The 18,647-nt window shown below is 41.1% G+C and overlaps 1 protein-coding gene across 1 annotated transcript; it reads left to right on the forward strand.

Annotated features, from left to right (window-relative positions):
• The first annotated feature begins 266 nt into the window (after positions 1–266).
• Positions 267–18,555, forward strand: DSCC1 (DNA replication and sister chromatid cohesion 1). The gene is made up of 9 exons (XM_054060648.1): positions 267–470; positions 4,123–4,291; positions 7,453–7,587; positions 10,544–10,634; positions 13,060–13,198; positions 14,205–14,257; positions 15,435–15,589; positions 16,431–16,579; positions 17,656–18,555. The coding sequence occupies exons 1-9, from the start codon at positions 301–303 to the stop codon at positions 17,762–17,764; spliced, it is 1,170 nt and encodes a 389-aa protein (XP_053916623.1). The 5' UTR covers positions 267–300; the 3' UTR covers positions 17,765–18,555.
• The last annotated feature ends 92 nt before the right edge of the window (positions 18,556–18,647 follow it).

Consider the following 18,647-nt stretch of genomic DNA (forward strand, 5'->3'; position numbering starts at 1 on the left):
GAGCCCAACTATGTTTTATAGATACATTTTATTTAGGATGCTTAGTGGATTTTTATGGCTTTTTTATTGACATAAAGAAGGATAACAGCCCAGCCTGGGACAGAAAGCGGGAGGTTTGTCTCGGATCAGTGTAACCCCGAGGTGTTGCCACCCGCCCCACTGCCCGGCCCGAATCCGCTCGCCTCGCGGTCAACCAAAGAATCAACCCTGTCGGCGCCCGCGCGCACCTCCTCCCGCGCCGCACCGCCCCGGGCGGGGGCGGGGTCTGCCGCGGCGCGGGTTTCGGGGCGGGCGGGCGCCATGAGGAGCCGCGCGGAGGTGGACGCTACGCTGCAGACGGCGAAGCTGAACCCGGCGGAGCTGCTGCCCGTCGTTCACTGCCTCAGCTTCGGCCCGCGGGCCGGTGCCGGCGAGTGCTGCCTCCTGCAGCTGGAGCCCGCGCTCTGCGCCGAGCTGGAGGCGGGGCGCAGGTAGCGGAGAGAGGATCGCGCGGGCCCTGGAGGGCGGGATGGGGTGGGGCGCCCCCTGGAGGATCATAGAATCAGCAGGTTGGGAAAGACCTCTTGGATCGAGTCCAACGATTCCTAACAACCACTAAGCCACGTCCCTGAGCAACCTCATCTACCCGTCTTTTAAATACTTCCAGGGATGGTGACGCCACCAGCTCCCTGGGCAGCCTCTGCCAGTGCCCGATGACCCTTTCTGTGAATTTTTATTTCCTAATATCCAGTCTGAACCTCCCCTGGCGCAGCTTGAGGCCATTCCCCCTTGTTCCAACCCCTGACACTTGGGAGAAAAGGCTAGCACCCTCCTCTCCACAACGTCCTTTCAGGTAGTTGTAGAGAGCAATAATATCCCCCCTTAGCCTCCTCAAGGCTAAACAACCACATTTCCCTCAGGCGCTCCTTGTAAGACTTGTTTTCCAGCCCCCTCACCAGCTTCTTTGCTCTTCTCTGGACACACTCCAGAGCCTCAACATCCTTCTTGTGGTGAGGGGCCCAGAATTGAGCACAGGATTCAACGTGTGGTCTCACCAGTGCCCAGTACAGGGGCAGAATAACCTCCCTGGATGCTGGCAACACTGTTTCTGATACAAGCCAAGATGCCATTGGCCTTCTTGGGTACCTGGGCACACTGCTGGCTCATGTTCAGTTGGCTGTCAACCAACACTCCCAGGTCCTTCTCCTCCAGGCAGCTTTCTAGCCATTCTTCCCCTAGTCTGTAGCACTGCATAGGGTTGTTGTGCTCCAAGTCCAGGACCCAGCATTTGGCCTTATGAAACCTCATGCTATTGGTCTCAGCCCATCAGTCCAGCCTGTTCAGATCCCTTTGGAGAGCCTCCCTACCCTCAAGTTGAATGACACGTCCTCCCAGCTTAGTGTCATCTGCAAACTTGCTAAGGGTGCACTCAATGCCTTCATCCAGGTCATTGATAAAGATATTGAACAGGACTGAACCCAGCACTGAACAAAGGGGACACCACCTATGACCACTGTCCAGCTGGAGTTAACTCCATTTACCACAACTCTTTGGGCCTGGCCATCTGGGATGGGAATGGGAGTGGGAATAGAGTGCCCCCCTGGAGGGTGGGAATGGGAATAGGGTGCTCCTCTGGAGCGTGGGAATAAGTTAGCTTGTCCCCCTGGAAGGTGAGCGGTGGTGCCTGTGTCTGGGTGGCATCTGCAGATGCAGCCTCATTAGGGCAGAGTAGAACCTTCCTCGAGTTGCTGGCTACACTTAATGCAGCCCATGATACCATTTAGCGCCTTGGCCACAAGGGCACATTGCTGTCTCAGCTACTTTGGAAGTTAAAAGCTAGCACCACCAGAGCCTTCTCTTCTGCAGGCTGAACAAACCCATCGCTCAGCCTTTCTTCATAGGAGAGGTGTTCCATCCTACTGTCCCTTCACAGAATCATAAAATGGTAGGGGTTGGAAGGGACATCTGGAGATCCTCCAGTCCAACCCCCCTGCTAAAGCAGGCCACACAGGAGTGCGTCCAGATGCGTTTTGAATATCTCCAAAGAAGGAGACTCCACAGTCTCTGTGGACAGCCTGTTCTGGTGCTCTGTCACCCTCACAGTAAAGAAGTTTTTCCTCATGTTGAGGTGAAACTTCCCATGTTCCCGTTTGTGCCCATTGCCCTTGTCCTGTCACTGGCTACCACTGAGAAGTCTGGCCCCATCCTCTTGACACCTGCCCTTTAGATATTTATAAGCATTGATAATATGCCCTCTCAGTCTTCTGTTCTCCAAGATAAACAGGTGGAGCTCACTCAGCATTTCCTCATAAGAGAGATGCTCTAGTTCCCTGATAGTTCATCTTTGTGGCCTGTGCTGGACTCTCTCCACTAGTTCCTTGCTCTTCTTAAACTGGGGGGCCCAGAACTGGACTGGAAGTATTGATCCGTTTGAGGGTAGGGAGGCTCTACAGAGGCATCTGAAAAGGCTGGATTGGTGAGCTGAGACTGACAGGATGATGTTCAACAAGGCCAAGTGCAGAGTCTTGCATTTGGGACACAACAATCCCATGCAGCGCTACAGGCTTGGGGAAGAGTGGCTGGAAAGAGAAAGACCTGGGAGTGCTGATTGATGGCTGGCTGAACATGAGCTAGCAGCATGCCCAGGTGGTGAAGAAAGCCAGTGGCATTTTGGTCTGTATCAGAAACAGCATGGCCAGCAGGACCAGGAATGGATTGTGCCCTTGTACTCAGGTGAGACCACACTTCAAATATTGTGTTTAGTTCTGGGCCCCTCACTACAAGAAAGACATCAAGGTCCCGGAGCTTGTACAGAGGAAGGCAGCGAAGGTGGTGAAGGGTCTGGAGAACAAGTCTTATGAGTAGCAGCTGAGGGAACTGGGGTTGTTTAGCCTGGAGAAAAGGAGGCTGAGAGGAGATGTTATCACTGTCTACAGCTATCTGAAAGGAGGCTGTAGAGAGGTGGGTGTTGGTCTCTTCACCCAACTGATAGGTGATAGGATGAGAGGGAATGGTCTCAAGTTGCACCAGAGGAGGTTCCGATTAGACATCAGGAAAAATTTCTTCACCAAAAGGGTTATCGGGCTGCCCACTGCCCAGGAAGGTGGTTGAGTCACCATCCCTGGAGGTATTGGAAAGACAAGTAGATGAAGTGCTCAGGAATATGGTTTAGTAGTGGAGAGTTATGGTTGGACTTGATGATCTCAAATGTCTTTTCCAACCTAGTGATTCTATAATTCTATGAAAATGAAACAGTTGTATAATTAAAATTGTACAATTTTAGAACTCTTTCTAAAGAAAAGTGTCCTCAGAGATGTATGTTATTAAGCCTGTCCATACTCAGCACAATATTGATGAAGTGTCATTGGTTAGAGGTTTGAGTCATCAGAGGAGTACCTGGGGCACAGCTGAGCTTTGTTCATGCATGCAAGCTTTGGGAAGAAAGAAAAGCAGTTTGATTAAATTGAATTCTGAGCACTTAATTTAGTGTAGCCTGGGAGGAAGTGAATGTTCCCCTTTTGTGGTCCTGCTTTGATATTATCATGTCCTTGCTGAGAATCTCAAATCAAGCCTGTGAGCTGAAGAGGTTGCTTTGATTCTTTGTCCTGAAATGCTCTAGAAGGTGGTTTTCTTTCTTGCTTGGAATTACTTGCAAGAAAATGTGTATGTTTTTGAGAAGGAATTATCTGAAGGTTGCTGCACAATACACACAGTTTCTCTTGTCTTTCTTGTTTCACAGTGGGCCAGTTTGAGTCCTCATTAAAGAACAACGCTAGTTGTAATCTAATTTCTAAGATTACTGAACTGGTTCAGGCTTTAAGCATCACTCAGTCAGTGTTTGGGGGGAGCGGTGAATAGGCTGGGGAGGTGGTTCGACTGTGATCTGCATAAGAAGCTTTAATGACAGTCTTTCAGAGTGGGAAAACTCAAAAAGGAGAAGAAAAAGCATACTGTTAAGATATTTGAGATTGACAATTATGTCTTCGTAGTTTAATTTACTGTGACTATGCTAGCAAATAGAACTGCAGTTTGTAACTTCCTTACCAGTGTATACATGGGAAAAGATATCAGATAAGTTTAGTAGATGTTAACCCTGAAATAGAGGTAAAAATACATCTTTATTTTTTCACTATTTTTTTCCAGCCTAGTAATCCGTGGTGAAAAGGATGAACAAGTAGTGTTGTGCAGCAAAGATAAAACTTATGAGATGAAAATAGCAGACACTTCAAATATGCTGCTGTTTATTCCTGATTGCAAAACTCCAGAACAGCTGAATGCAGATCAAGCATCTTGTAATATTATTCATTCAGAGGTATGTCCTTCTGGGTTTTTGTTTGTTAGCTTTAATTCTCTACTTTCTTTTTCTCTACAATCCTGTATTTTATCCAAGATGCATATGTGAAACCTGGCTGAGATTCAGTTGCCTAAACATAGGCTTCTAATGCCATCTTAGATGCCTTGTAATATTGGTCTAGCTATGAGCTGCACTGCAGAAGGACATGAGTGTTCTGTAGGTTCTTTGTGTATTAAGCAGCCTCAGGAGGATGTCTTTATAAATATGCTTTATACATAGGGGGCACGCCATACCTTAGGGTGTCCAAAGTAGCTCTAGGGCCCTTCTTTAGGTAATTTTATCCATAATGTATGATAATTATTGTTTCTGAGAAGTTAAAACTTTGATTTATTTTCAGTGGATAGTAATTAGTTTTGGTAAGTATTAAAAGCTTTCAAAGAAAATCTAATTTCTAGTGTTAAGCTGTTTGCAAATTTGTTCTTAGGAGAGCTTTCCCCGTGCCTGACTGTTATTTTTAAAATACGGAAATATATTCAAAGGTGACTTCCTTTCAACTAGTATCTGCAATGATTTGTTGAAGTGAATGAGTTTAGAGTTCTCAGTTTAAAGAGTTCATTGTTCTCTGCTCTTCTGAAGCATAGTTAATAAAATTCTACTAAAAATAGTTAGGTAAATATTATAACTAGGTCATTACTTGCTGTAATGGGTATAATGACATCATTGAGGAGTAATCCTACTTGTCCTTAGATGAACATAATAATCAAAACAGCATCGTTTCTTCCATGGAGTCAGTAGTTCAGCTGATAGAAAAAGTTAATTCAGACTTAAGTAGATTAATGAGAAAGTAATATTCTTCCATATTCTTTTTGTTGCTGTGTTTGGTGATCTCACTAGTCCTCTGAATTCGCACCTGTCAACATAATATAAATGTGATGTGTGAGCTGGAACAGGCAGGACGCCAGAACAACCACAAAACCACCTATGAAATGCCAAGAGTAAATGTAATTTTGTTACCTCTCCAACCGGCATATTGCAGAAGCAGCACTGGGGCAGCGGTACACAAGCAAGGACACAGAGAGGACCAGGCTGTGACACAACAGTCAAGTAGCTGGTGCTGCCACGCTGGCAATGTGTGCTGGGCTGACCCCAGACCTGGCCATCCACCCGGTGCAAATTCACAAGTCTGATAGAGCAGGCTTTGCCACAGCTGGGAGGCCTGACCAGTGTCAGATTTGTCTCCTGGATAGCAGGACAGACATTCCCATAGCTTGATGAACAGCTCTCACCTCCCCTCCTAGCTGTCTATCTGGACAGTAACATTGGTCCTTTGAGGTGCCTCATTTGTGTCACCAGGCTGGCAACTGAGGTAGCACTCCACTGTTAACCTCCATGGGCCACAGGGGGACACCACAGGTTGCAGGGGAATCTCTTCTCCAGAGCCTGAGGCACCTACTCCCCCTTCTTCTTCACTGACCTTAGGGTGTGCAGGGTTGTTTCTCTCACACATTCTCACTCCTCTCTTCTGACTACTGTTGTGCAGCAGCTTTTTTCCCCTCCTCTTTAAAGACATTATCACAGGCGCTACCACCGTTGCTGCCTGGCTCAGCCTTGGCCAGCAGCGGGTCTGTCTTGGAGCCAGCTGGTACTGGCTCTCTTGGACATGGGGGAAGCTTCTAGCAGCTTATCACAGAAGCCACCTCTGTACCCCTCCCACTACGGAACGCTTGCCACGCAAACTCAATACATGTGAGTTGCTTAGGAATTATTTTTAGAGTTTTATTTCTAAGAGCTTTCTTAATGTTTTCAAAAATATTACATGGCACATTGACACTGCAAATTGTGAAACATAGCAAAAAATAATATGGCCACTCAGTATTTTGAGGCTTTACTGCAGTCTCAGACCTGCTATTTGTACCACTTGCAAGGCTAGTATGGCTAAACCTTCTGTCATTTTATTCACCTCACACAGACCAGCTCCAGGATTATAAATTAGAATTATTTCTTTTCTATGCAGAGTACCTTCTTGTTTATTACCAAAATGCTCAGAAAAGAACTTGGCAGGAAAAAATATCTAACACTTGGGTAAATGCTATTTGTTATGGAGGGGGGAAAAAAGCTTAGAATTTTATCAGGAAATTAGTATTAACCTGAATTTTATGGCAAGCACTTACAGAATAGTTAAAATACTGAGGGCTTTCTCTATGTTAGATTTTAGATAGGACTTATACATATAGGTGTCTTGCTTATAGGTGATTTAAATGGGACATTATTTTCAGGTTTTGGGTTATTTTTAATGAATATCCTTGAAAAAAAAAAAAAAAAAAAGTAGTGTGATAAAGCATTTAGAGTGTTTTAAAATACCATTGGGAGGCTGTTTCATGAAGGTTTTTTTAGACGGGGCTAGTGGTTGGGTCAGGACTTAAGAACCTAGAGCCTGTTCTGCCTCTGCCATTCTGTACCCACTTCAGTTGGTTTGGTAAATGGCAGAAACAATGCTGAAAGGCCCCTGATATTCTGTCCTCTTAGAAGAACCTTCTAGGAAGTCCAAGCTGTACGCCATGAAAGTAAAGTTTTATTAGATTAGTGTTGTTGAATCAATTATACCTGAGCTTCCTGTTGGCACGCTTTAAATTTGTGTGTTGAATTAGAGGAAGGGAGGTGTTTTATTAGTTGTGTGTAAGTGTAGTGTCCTGTCTCATTAATGTCTTTTACTTGACCTGGGTGATATGGTGATTCATTAAGGTGTGAAAAGACCGTGAAGTGAAATAGATCCCGAGCATGGGAAGAAGTGGGGAAAATGAAAACAGGATAATACAGGAGGGGTTTTATGGCAGTAATATAACTTAGTGTTAAGAGAAAAACAAATATTGATGAGGATTGTGCAGGGATATACCCCATGATATTCTGCCGTTTGCATGTAGAGATGAGTTGTTCCCTTTGTCATATGCACGATGAACATATTTTTATCAACCTACAGTGGATTTTTATTCTTTGTTGCCTGTGGTAAATTTTTTTATTGATAATATTACAATGATTGTTTCATCTTTAATTAGCATATTAATAAATTCTTGTTTTCAGCAACCAGATTAACACTTTTTGCTGATAATTTTTGTTAAGCTTCTTTGAATTCAAATGTTAGATTAAAATGTTATAAGAGTCACTGTTTTTTTTTTCTGTAGATTGCTGGCTTCTCCAATAACTATTGGGAGTTAAGGAGATGTCGGCCTAAACTGAAGAAACTGAGGAAGCTTTTAATGGAAGATCCATATGAAGGGCCAGATAGTCAGAAAGATCAGACTTCGACATTTTCAAAGGTAAATCAGCTACATAAATTACTTGCTTGTAATAGTAATGGGCAAATTGAAGCAGATACATTCTTAACCAGAAAAATGCCTTTGCTCCCATGTTTCACAGTGCTACTTTTAGTTAATTTTTTAAGCCTACGATTCTCAACAACTTGGTAATTATTAATATTTCTACTGAGTAGCAGGTAAGCAACTTTTTTTTTAGTAAAAAAGAAAAGGAAGGACACCACAGGTGGGTAGTTTCTTGAAGACAGTCTTCAGAATCTTTTGTAAATTCCATGAGAGTTATAGGACTCGTAAGGTGTAATGTAGGCTTTCCTCCTCCTTTGAAGCTGTCATGTTGGACATGTCATGTGTGAGCTAAGTATAAGGTCATAGGACACCCACCTACAGGTCACTTGCCAATCAGTAATTTATGATGACAAGTAGAAGGGAGTTGCAGAGTATGACGAGGCTGATATAAGGCAGAGAATGAGACTGGCACTACCAGAAGGGAAAACGCAAATAAAACTTTGTCCTGCTACTGCTTTATATTTTCAGGAAATCCAATTGAGGATCTAATTAGTAATGCAGAGACCTGGACTGTGTAGCATGTGATCTCATATAAAAGGTGCATAAGAATCTTGGAGTTTCGTGTTTGGTTGGTTTTCCTTTTGACTTCAAAAACCAGAAATGATTGCTCCAAAGTGTTTTACACTGAGGCTTGGTTGAAGCTCATACTAACAAACTGCTTGTGTGTGCTTGCATGTACAAACACAGATGTTACTTTTCTGCTTTGAAGAGAAATACTGACTCTCTCTGGATGATTAAGAGTCTAATTTATGAGAAGTTTCAGAGTCTTTCCTCTAGTGTTGCCTTTTTTTCCCTTTCATTTTTCCTTCTTACTGTTACATTGGCATAGAAGGCATAGAAATTCCTTATTTTCAGCATAAAATAAGGAATGGCTGAATGGAAAGGGCGTAATTTATCCAGAAATTCTAAGCATTGACAGGGGCTATCAACACAAAAAGGTATCATATGCAATAGTATTTACTGATAATATTGATTATTTTTATAAAAATATAAGTCTCCCCAAAAATTAGTGCCTAATTTGAGGACTGATCTCCATTTATTTTGAAAGAGAATGTTTCATGTATTGGCTTACTGGAGAAAAACTAGATATAACTGGTAAGTGTAGACAAATCTTAGGTATGCTACTGGTGGAACTTGAATCTGAAAGGTCTTCATGGGAAACCTCTCTCTCCTATAGGACTAATTCTCATTAGAGTCCCAAACAATATGCTTGCAGTAACAATTTTTGCTGTGTTGTTTGCTTACACTTAGTGCTTATTGGGTACTGGCAGCAAATAAGCCAGCTTTAATCTGCATAAAAACAAGTTACTATGGTTTGGTGGCTTGCTGTAAACTTCTCATGTTTGTAGTTGTTTGTACTTTATCATACATAGAACTACAGGAAAGGAACCATAAGGAACTGTAGCACTGTAAGGAACTGTAAGGAAGCATGATGCATAATGATGTGATTTAGCAAACTACAGGAAACATAGATACAAGGTAGTACACAGCTTGCTCAGGATGCACTCAATTAAAATTCTAGCTTTTACAGCAAGATGGCAAGTCATACTCAAATACTTGGATGTGTCTGAGTTGATATATGTTTCTTATCCTTCACTGGAAATTGCAGGTATAGGCATGATGCAGGTCAAACCATTCCATTTTATGTTTGCAGGGGTGATGCAGCTGATAAAAGCATCAGAGCTGCAACCAGTGATTTCCTAAAAAAGCTTAAAAAAGCTGCTAGCCAGGCCCTGGAGGGGGAAGTAATACCAAGTTGTGAGGCATCTTATCTGAATGGCAATATCTAACTCGCAAATACACTTGCATATTGATCTGGAGATATATTTGCTCTGAATTGCTAGTAGTGTTTTTTTTTAAAGTACTGTATAATATGGTCATACCTTGCTGAAATACTGATGTGAGTTAGTGCTGCTTAGCCTAATGAGGTTTCAACATACCGTCTAATAGGAATGGCATTACAGGAAGAGGAGACATTTCTGCATTTATTAAATGCTTTTTTAACATGTGGATGTTGAAAATTTAGCGTTGCTTTGTTCCATTTGTGTTCTCATAGTTTAATAGATCTCAAGTACTTAATCCAATATTCTTCTTTTCTGATAGGAAATATTCTTACACTGTAGTTGACAAAACTTTAATATTAGAATGATTAAAAAGGCTGTAAGGTGAATAAAGGAATTGATAAAGCCCTATTTCCTATGCATTTACAAGAGTCTAGTGTTCCTTTTCTTTACTTCACTTCTCAGGATACTTCTGTTCACATCTCCCAAATCTAGCACAGTATCCACAGCACACTCACATGTCTCTCAGTAACCATTCTGCAAGAAGCTGTGTGTACTGTTGCTGGGTCTGTGCTACATGTCTGCTAATTGGGTTGCAGGCATCAAAACACAGCACATAACTGTTGTGGTCATGGCGGAGGAGGCTTCTCCTCAGCAGAGGTACTAAGCTGGAGTTCTGACATCTGACTTATCCAAAAGCGATAAATTATTTTAATTTGCCTTTTATTTGAATCTCATAGATCAAAATATGTGATTTAGGAAAGAAAGAACACATTCACTTTTCATTCTTGCTGTGATACTTTACTTACGATGCCTGCTTGTGCTAGTTTGACATGCTGGGAATGCAGGTGTATTACTTATGCATGGCACAAAAACTTCTTGGTAGTAAATCTATTTTTTATATTGAATAACCTTTGGGGGAAATGTTAAGTTTAGGAGAAGTTTCGGAGAGTGTGGTAAATATTAGAAAATTCAGAGTGTGAGGAAAAAAAAACACCACTCTTCTAAATCTTTTTTTCATTATATCTTATGATGCATTTAGCATACTTGCTGAAGCACGGGAGGAGTAATGTTAACCTGGTTTATGTCCCTCTTTTTTTCCATTGTTGCAGTATACTACAGAAGATTTGTTAAGTCTAATTCAAGCAAGTGAAGAAGAAATACTGCACCACTTGCAGTATATAGATGCCTGCAAAATAGAAGGTATTTGTCTCTAAAGAATGTTACTATCTACAAAGAAATAACTGATTTTTTTTCCCCAAAAATATCTGTCTTCTTTTTCTAAGGCCCATTCCACATCCTCATCTTTCAAGGCGCAAGTTACTTCAAAGTACTAAGATCTGCTTCCATATTTCCTATATCCTCTGCTCCTATGAAACTGATCAAAACTGAGCAGCCATCAGCCAGTCCAGCTTTTTCCAGGGTAATTCCTTCCTTGCTTCTACAAACACTGGTATCAGAGTATCCCACTTGTAGCATGAATATTTTTTTGGCTGGTTGCTGTCTTCATGGATGAGTGGGTACTGCATTCTGCAGTTCTAGAAGCAAAATCTAGCTGATTCTTAGGTAACTCCAGCCCCTTTTCATAGTCCTTCCTTCCTCCCAGACTGGCTTTATCTCAAATGTCTTCCTACCGTGTGAGGCAAGGCTGGAGCAAGTGGTGACAGGTCCTATTCGTCCTGTACTTGACTGAGCCCAAACCCTCACCTGGATGCCAGGCAACAGCAGTCCTAAAGTCATGGAATAATATAGGGCAGAACTGAGCTCTGGAGGGTATCAGATCCAAATCCCTGCTTTAGAACAGGCACAACTTGGAGCTGGCTGGTCAAGTTCTTTGCATTTCCAAGGACTGAGATTGCACAACCTCTGCCCAAACTGTTCCAGTCTTTGACTGTCTACAAGGTGAAAAAATTCTCCTAATAACCACCTGAGATTTTGCCTGTTGCAACTTGTGCTTTTTACTTCCTGTCCCATCCCTGAGCACCACTGGGAAGACTTCCGCTCTGTCTTCTGTATACCAACCCATTAAGTAGGTGAGGATGTCACACATTACTTTCCTTGTTATTTACAGCTGCATAGCACTGTTGCACCAGATCTGTGCTTTGTCACATCTGCATTTCTGTGGACTTGACTGAACCTGAATTTCCATGTTTCAGAGCCAGTGCAGTTCTGTTCATGCAGTTTTGTCTCTGAATTATTAGTTTTTCCAGGTCTGATTCATGGGATTTGTAGTGTCTTTGCATCTATGGCAGTTAATCTACATAAACAGTTACAAATAATTTATATGATTTCATTTCTTTCTCCGTTATATATTTAAAGCCTTTGACATGGTCCCCCGCAACATCCTTCTCTCTAAATTGGAGAGATATGGATTCAATGGGTGGACAGTGCAGTGGGTAAGAAACTGATTGGATGGTCATATTCAAAGAGTAGTGGTCAATGGCTCAAAGTCCAGATGGAGATCAGTGACAAGTGGTGTCCCTCAGGGGTCCATACTGGGACTGGTGCTGTTTAATACATTTATCAGTGATATTGACAGTGAGATTGAGTGCACCTTCAGCAAGTTTGTGGATGACATCAAGCTGAGTGGTGTAGTCGCCACACCGGAAGGACAGGATGTCATCCAGAGGGACCTGGACAGATTTGAGAAGTGGGCCTCTGAGAACCTCATTAGGTTCAACAAGGCTAAGTGTAAGGTCCTGCACCTGGGTTGAGCAATCCCCATTTTCAGTACACAATGGGGGATGGTGTGCTTGAGAGCAGCCCTGCAGAGAAGGACTTGGGGGTGCTGGTCGATGAGAAGCTCAACATGAGCCAGCAATGTGCGCTCACAGCCCAGAAGGCCAACTGTATCCTGGGCTGCATCAAAAGAAGCGTGGCCAGCAGGTTGAGGGAAGAGATTCTGCTCCTCTACTCCTCTCTTGTGAGACCTCATCTGGAATCCTGTGTCCAGTTCTGGAATTATCAATATAAGAAGGGTATGGAGCTGTTGGAACAGATCCAGAGGAGGGCTACAAAGATGATTGGAAGGCTGGAGCACCTTTCCTATGAGGACAGGCTGAGAGAGTTGGGCTTGTTCAGCCTGGAGAAGAGAAGGCTCAGATGAGATCTTATAGCGACCTTCCAGTACCTGAAGGGGGCTTACAGGAAAGCTGAAGAGGGGCTATTCATAAAGGCTTGTGGTGATAGGGCCAGGGGCAACGGGTACAAACTGGAGAGGGGCACATTTAGACGAGACATTAGGAAGAATTTCTCCACTATGAAAGTAGTGAGGCATTAGAACAGATTGTCCAAGGAAGCTGTGGATGCCCCATCCCCGGAGGTGTTCAAGGCCAGGTTGGATGGGGCCTTGGGCAGCCTGATTTAGTGGGATGTCCCTGCCCGTGGCAAGGTGGTTGGAACTGGATGATCTTTTAAGGTCTCTTCCAACCCTAACTATACTACGATTCTATATTTGCTCTTACTATTCTATTCTTGTTCTCAGTTTTAATCCTGAAAACAACAGAAGTGTGTTACTGTACCTTGTAAAGTTGTGACCTGTATGTCCAGATTCCTGTAATATATCTTCAGGGGAATAGAATGAAGGTGTTTTCCTTCTAACGCTGTTTTGTGGTTTTCTATTTGGCAGGCTATTGGAGAATTCTAGAATTTGATTACCAGATTAAACTCTTGAATCATGTGATTCAGCTAATAGACTCAGAGTCCTGGTCTTTGAGTAAGGTTTCTTTATGTACCTGCCTTGAGGAACTTGGACCTCTAGAACCCAAGTAAGTTACTTTTAGTACTTACAGTTGTTTACAATTATTACTAACTATTACTAATTGCAATTGTTATTAATTATTTATTAGAATTATAGTCTTATAACTCTATATTCCAGTTACTATGTTGTAAACCACATGGTGTTAACAAGATATTTTCTTTGGCTATAAAATATACAAGGGCATTAGTGTTTTAGACAGACAGGTTTGTCTGTTCGTTAGCATCTATTGGTAATATTTCCATTGATTCAGCAGTAGGAACATTACTGCTGAATTGTAAATGATGGAAGTAGCATTTACTTAAGCTGTAAATTGCTGACCAACTTGAAAGACTTGTTCTGAAGCTAGACCTAGCCAAAAATGATTAATTTGCTTCTTGCATAATGTCTGAGTTGGTGGTATCTTTTTTTGTCATAATACTGAATTCTGCTCTTAAGAGTCAAGCCTATTGTACTGCCATTTAGAGTAATGAAATAATTTCACATTACCATTCAAACAAAGTCTTACATTTACAGTATGTATTATTTTCCATTTATTTGGCTTTTGGCTCGAAAAGAAATCTTACTTTAGTATTAGGGTCTGCAGTTAGGCTCTAATTTTATGCCAGAGGTCTACCAAAAGGTCTGCTAGTCAGTCGGTAAGGGATAACTACCTGCCAAATCTGTGACTTGTGTCACTTCACATTGGAAAGAAGTGACATTGCAAGAGTTTTTCTCTTATTTTCCTTGTGCCTTTTAGTCTTTGCTAGTTATAACTAGAATGTGGAAGAGACTTTTGGGGATTGAATACTGAATTAACTATCACCTACCCTTTTTGTCCTTTTCTATCCTCTTTTAAGTTTACTTCTATGTTTTTATCAATTTGTTCATTTTAGCCACGAAGTTGTGTCCCATCTTCCATTCTCCTTGATTTTTTTTTTACTTCACTTGTTCCTTCATCTTCTTCTTGATAACTGTTTCTGTAATGTCCTAATGAACAGTTCTAAACCTTGACTTCTGATTTTGGTTTTTTTCAGAGAGATGATCGAACATATCCTTTTAAGCTATGGAAGGAAGTATATCGAAGAAGGTAAATTTGGGAAAACACATGTATTTTAATTTTGCATAAAGCAAATAGTTATTCATGAATAAATGCAGATTTTGTGAGGGTGGCCCAAACAAATGGATTTGCTACAATGCCAGTAAAAGGAGGCAGCAAACAGTGAGCTAGAAATCAGTAAAACTGTTAGTTTCATGGGAAGAAGGAATATTATACCGTACAAGACACTAGGTAAAATCAAGAATTATCAGAGGTACCTGAAGTGATTTACTAGGTATCTACAAGCCATAATTTTATAAGTAAAGACAGATCACTAGTAAAATTTAGATGCAATCTTTCTTTAGACAACCTAGGAGGTCTCAAATGTTTAAGCAATTAATTGTGCTGTTGTGAATAGTCAATGGCTTGTAGATATTGAATTCAGTTTGCCTGAAGTAGACATCTGCCTTTGGTCCCTTGAACTGCACCACAGGATCCATTGATTAAATCTCCATTGCCTGCCTTGCTTATAGACAGAATATTTTAGTGCCTTATTCTCAATCTGAATTCTTCCCTACAGTTGCTTTCATCTCACCTTTGGCTGAAGCAGGTGTTGCACATAACCTTAAAGAATGCAGGGAAGTAGTTAGAGTGACACAGATTGTCTTCTCCATGTATTTAGGCAGATTAGAGAAGGAACAAGTTTGAATTGCAGGAAGTCCAGATGACTAAAAAGTAGATGGAAATGTTTGCACCTGATGGTGTTCAGAAAATTTTAGGCAAGTCAGTGTGAAAGAAAATAAATTCTCATTATTCCCTTCATAATGCCGTATTATAAGGATGACTGAGGAAGTGAAAGTTTTGTTTAATTGTTAACCACAGACAGCAAACACTTTTAATACAAGTAATTCAGAAATAGGAACGAAATCTGTGTGAGAAACAGTGTTACTGTGAAAAGTAAAAAGATGGGAGGCAAATACATTTTCTAATGTGAATACTGTAGCTCAAACAGTGCTGTACACACGTGTAATATTCTGCTTAATTTGTTCTTCAGAATGAGAAGGTGTTATCATTTATACAAAGTAATACCAAGTCAGGTTACTCCCTGTGGAAACGAAAAAAGAGGATAGTTGCTATGTAGAAGACTGTAGAACAGAAGGGAAATATACTCTGTTCTTCTATCAAAAAGCAAGAACCCAACGCAACCTGTTGTTTTATTTCTTGGCAGGGGAAGTTTACTTTGAAATGCGTGAAGATAAAATATGCAGAGCTTTAGGACAAATGCTTTTGCAAAATGCAGTTAAATTCAATCTATCAGATTTTCAAGAAGTCTGGCAACAAAGTGTCCCTGAAGGGATGACAACAAGGCTTGATCAGCTTAAGGTAAAAATGTTAACAAATACAGATCCTTTGGTGAATAGACTGTTAACTGACTTTTGTCATATGTAGACTTTATCAATTAATGGGTATTGACTTCATCTGTGAGTATCAGTAGTCGGGAACCATGACAATTCAGGTTTCTCTAAGTCTGTGTCTTGAGGGGAGTTGGCTGGGGTGGGCAGCTGCTGCTCGGGCACAGGCTGGGCATTAGCTGATTGGTGGTGAGCATTTGTATTTAATTTGCATCACCTGTCTTCCTTGGGTTTTATTTCTCTCTGTCATTGCAATTTGCCTTTTCATTACAATGATTATATTATATTTCAATTATTAAACTGTTCTTATCTGAGCCTGTGAGTTTTCTCATTTTTCCTCTTCTGATTCTCTCCCCAATCCCACTGTGGGAGCAGGGGCAGTGAACAAGTAGCTGTGTGGTGCTTAGTTGCTGGCTGAATTTAAACCACAACAGTTGGCACGTTTCACTCTTTAAAGAAGGGCTGCAGCTGTACAGTTAATACTTTTAAATGTAACTAGAACAGAAGCTGAAGCTGCTGTTGAGCAGATTGTAGTGACAATCAGTAGAGTAGCAAGAAGTATGGAAATCGTTTTGCTCCAGGGAGGCATAGAAAGAGATGTTGGAGCTCAATGAATTTCCCCCTCCCTTTTTGTCATGAGGGAAACGATAAATACTGCCTGTAAACGCCTTATGATACTTTTTCACTTTGCCTCTAGCTGTGCAGTTCTAGAATGCTTTGGATGTGCAACAGGCAACTTGTATGGATTATTGCCAGAAAAAAGGAAGCTTAGTTGTTTGAGGTTTACTTAACATTTTCTCTCTGATCTGCAGGGCTTGGCTCTTGTGGATAAGAGCTCAAGACCAGAGACTATCTCTCTGCTGAAAGTAGAAGACTTACCTGAAGACAATCAGGAAAGATTCAACAGCTTATTCAGTATACGGGATAAGTGGACAGAAGTGGATATTACTCCTTATATAGAGTAAGGATATATTTCTTTCTATTGAAATATAGTTAGTGTTATATTCTTCCCATTTTGCACAGCTGCCTTCTTGTCAGCTATGATTGCCTCTAATACTATGCTTCCCATTTTAAATGAATACAAATTCTATACGATTAGGATCCCCACCCCTGGGAACTGTAGTTATATTTGTTAGATTTAAACTCATGTAGAGAGTTCCTTCCTGCTGAAGTTACACAGGTGGTAAATCTGTCTTATTTGATTGAAACAGACTTAACTCCTGACTCTTATAATCAGTCTCCATATTTACAACTCAAGAACTATTGAGTAACAGTGCTTCCTGTGCTGCAGCTTTTTTTCTTCTGGTGTTCAACACTCACACTATAGTGTTATCTGGAAAGCCCAGCCAGCCAGGATACACCTGAGCAGATACAGATCATAACTTAGAAGTAACAGTATCAAACCATTGAGTGGTTCTAAATTTGCTGTAATATTACTAAGTAGATGAAAGATAACTGTTTTGCTAGACTGAAAACCCTTTAGAGAACAGAAATAATTAAAACCAAACAACTCCCCTAAAAAAAAAACCACCTTTGTTTCTGAGGTAAATCATAGAATCATTTAGGTTTGAAAAGACCTTTAAGATCATCGAGTCCAACTGTAAACTTAACACTGGCAACTCCACCACTAAGCCATGTCCCTACCTGCCACATCCACACCTCTTTTAAATACCTCCAGGGATGGTGACTCAACCACTTTACTTAGGCATCGTGCTCCAATGTTTGACAACACTTTTGGTGAAGAAATTTTTCCTAATATCCAATCTAAATCTCCCCTGGCACAACTTGAGGCCATTCCCTCTCATCCTATATAATAATTTATAAAATAATGTAGTTTTGCCTGTTGCTTAAATGTCAAGCCAAGTTCTAAACTTTAGGTAATTAAAAGCATTATGTGACAGTTACTGTAGTTTGGGGTTTTTTTTTCTCTCCCAATACCTCAATCCAGTTTATTGCTATATTTACAAATATTTCATTGATTTGTTTTGCATGAGAATCTCTTTAATGCCAATGTCATCTGCTTTATTTCCTCTATAGAGACTTATGTGCAGAGAAACAGACTGTTGGTGCTCTTCTGACAAAATATGCTCGCTCCTCAATGCAGAATGGTGTTAAAGTTTATAATTCTAGAAGACCCGTCTCATAACAAGTCTTTTTTTAAGAACTGAGAAGACTGAATGGAGTAACAGTGACTGCTTCTTCCTGCCTTCTTGGGAAAGTTGTCGCCAATGAATATTGTAGTGTTCTGTAGTTTAAGCTTCTTGAACGAGTTTTGTTTTCTGCTCAGCTGATTGTGAGGGCAGTGGCTTTTTCTAAGAAACCCTAGTGTCAGCAGGCCATGCCCACCTTCCTTCACCCATCTTCCCTTACCGATCTCCTTTTCCCTTTGTGTCTGTAGCTATGCTTGGAGTCAAGAAGACTGCCATTAGAACGTAGCTGAGGAAAAATTAATGTCTTACAGAAGATTCACCTTTGTTTTTTAAAAAGAATTTCTAAAGCTTTGTAATAAGGTTATTTTTTTTAGAGCTTTGTTTTGGCAAATAACTGCACATAGAAATTGTGGCTTGAAAACTATTCCTTGTAGAGCAATGAAGCAGGATATTTTTATGTTAAAAAACATGATGTTGTAAAGTGGGAGTGCCTGAAATCGAAGTTTTGCAATCACTAAAAAGGACTGTTTGCATTTGTCGGGGAACCAGAGTTTAATATTAGACATTTCTCATACTTTTTTTTTTTTTTAAACTTAACATTTGTAGGGTCTTTTATACAAAAAGCATTTATTGCATCAATCTCAGATGTAAGGCATGAAAAACTGGAATTGGTAGCATGCCAAATGTGGGGTTAGCAGGGAGAGGAAAGAACTGTAAATCGAACGTAACTCTGAAAGTGGATGTGTGCATCCCTGGAATTTTGTTATAAAAAGCTGAATAAAAACTACTTCCTGAGCTTTGTTTTTTCTTGTCTGCTAATGCAAGGTCCATTCCCTGTGCTCCACGTTTCTGATGTGTCCAAATGTGATGTTTGACCCA

This window comes from Cuculus canorus, chromosome 2 (assembly GCF_017976375.1).
Source record: "Cuculus canorus isolate bCucCan1 chromosome 2, bCucCan1.pri, whole genome shotgun sequence".
Classification (NCBI taxonomy): Eukaryota; Metazoa; Chordata; class Aves; order Cuculiformes; family Cuculidae; genus Cuculus; species Cuculus canorus.

What these genes read in the sequence shown, in the direction of transcription:
- DSCC1 (XM_054060648.1), top strand. Translation starts at nt 301, where the DNA reads ATGAGGAGCCGCGCGGAGGTGGACGCTACGCTGCAGACGGCGAAGCTG. An exon ending in GTAATATTATTCATTCAGAG is followed by an intron (nt 4,292 to 7,452) that starts GTATGTCCTTCT and finishes TTTTTTCTGTAG; the next exon opens with ATTGCTGGCTTCTCCAATAA. An exon ending in GATATTACTCCTTATATAGA is followed by an intron (nt 16,580 to 17,655) that starts GTAAGGATATAT and finishes TTTCCTCTATAG; the next exon opens with AGACTTATGTGCAGAGAAAC.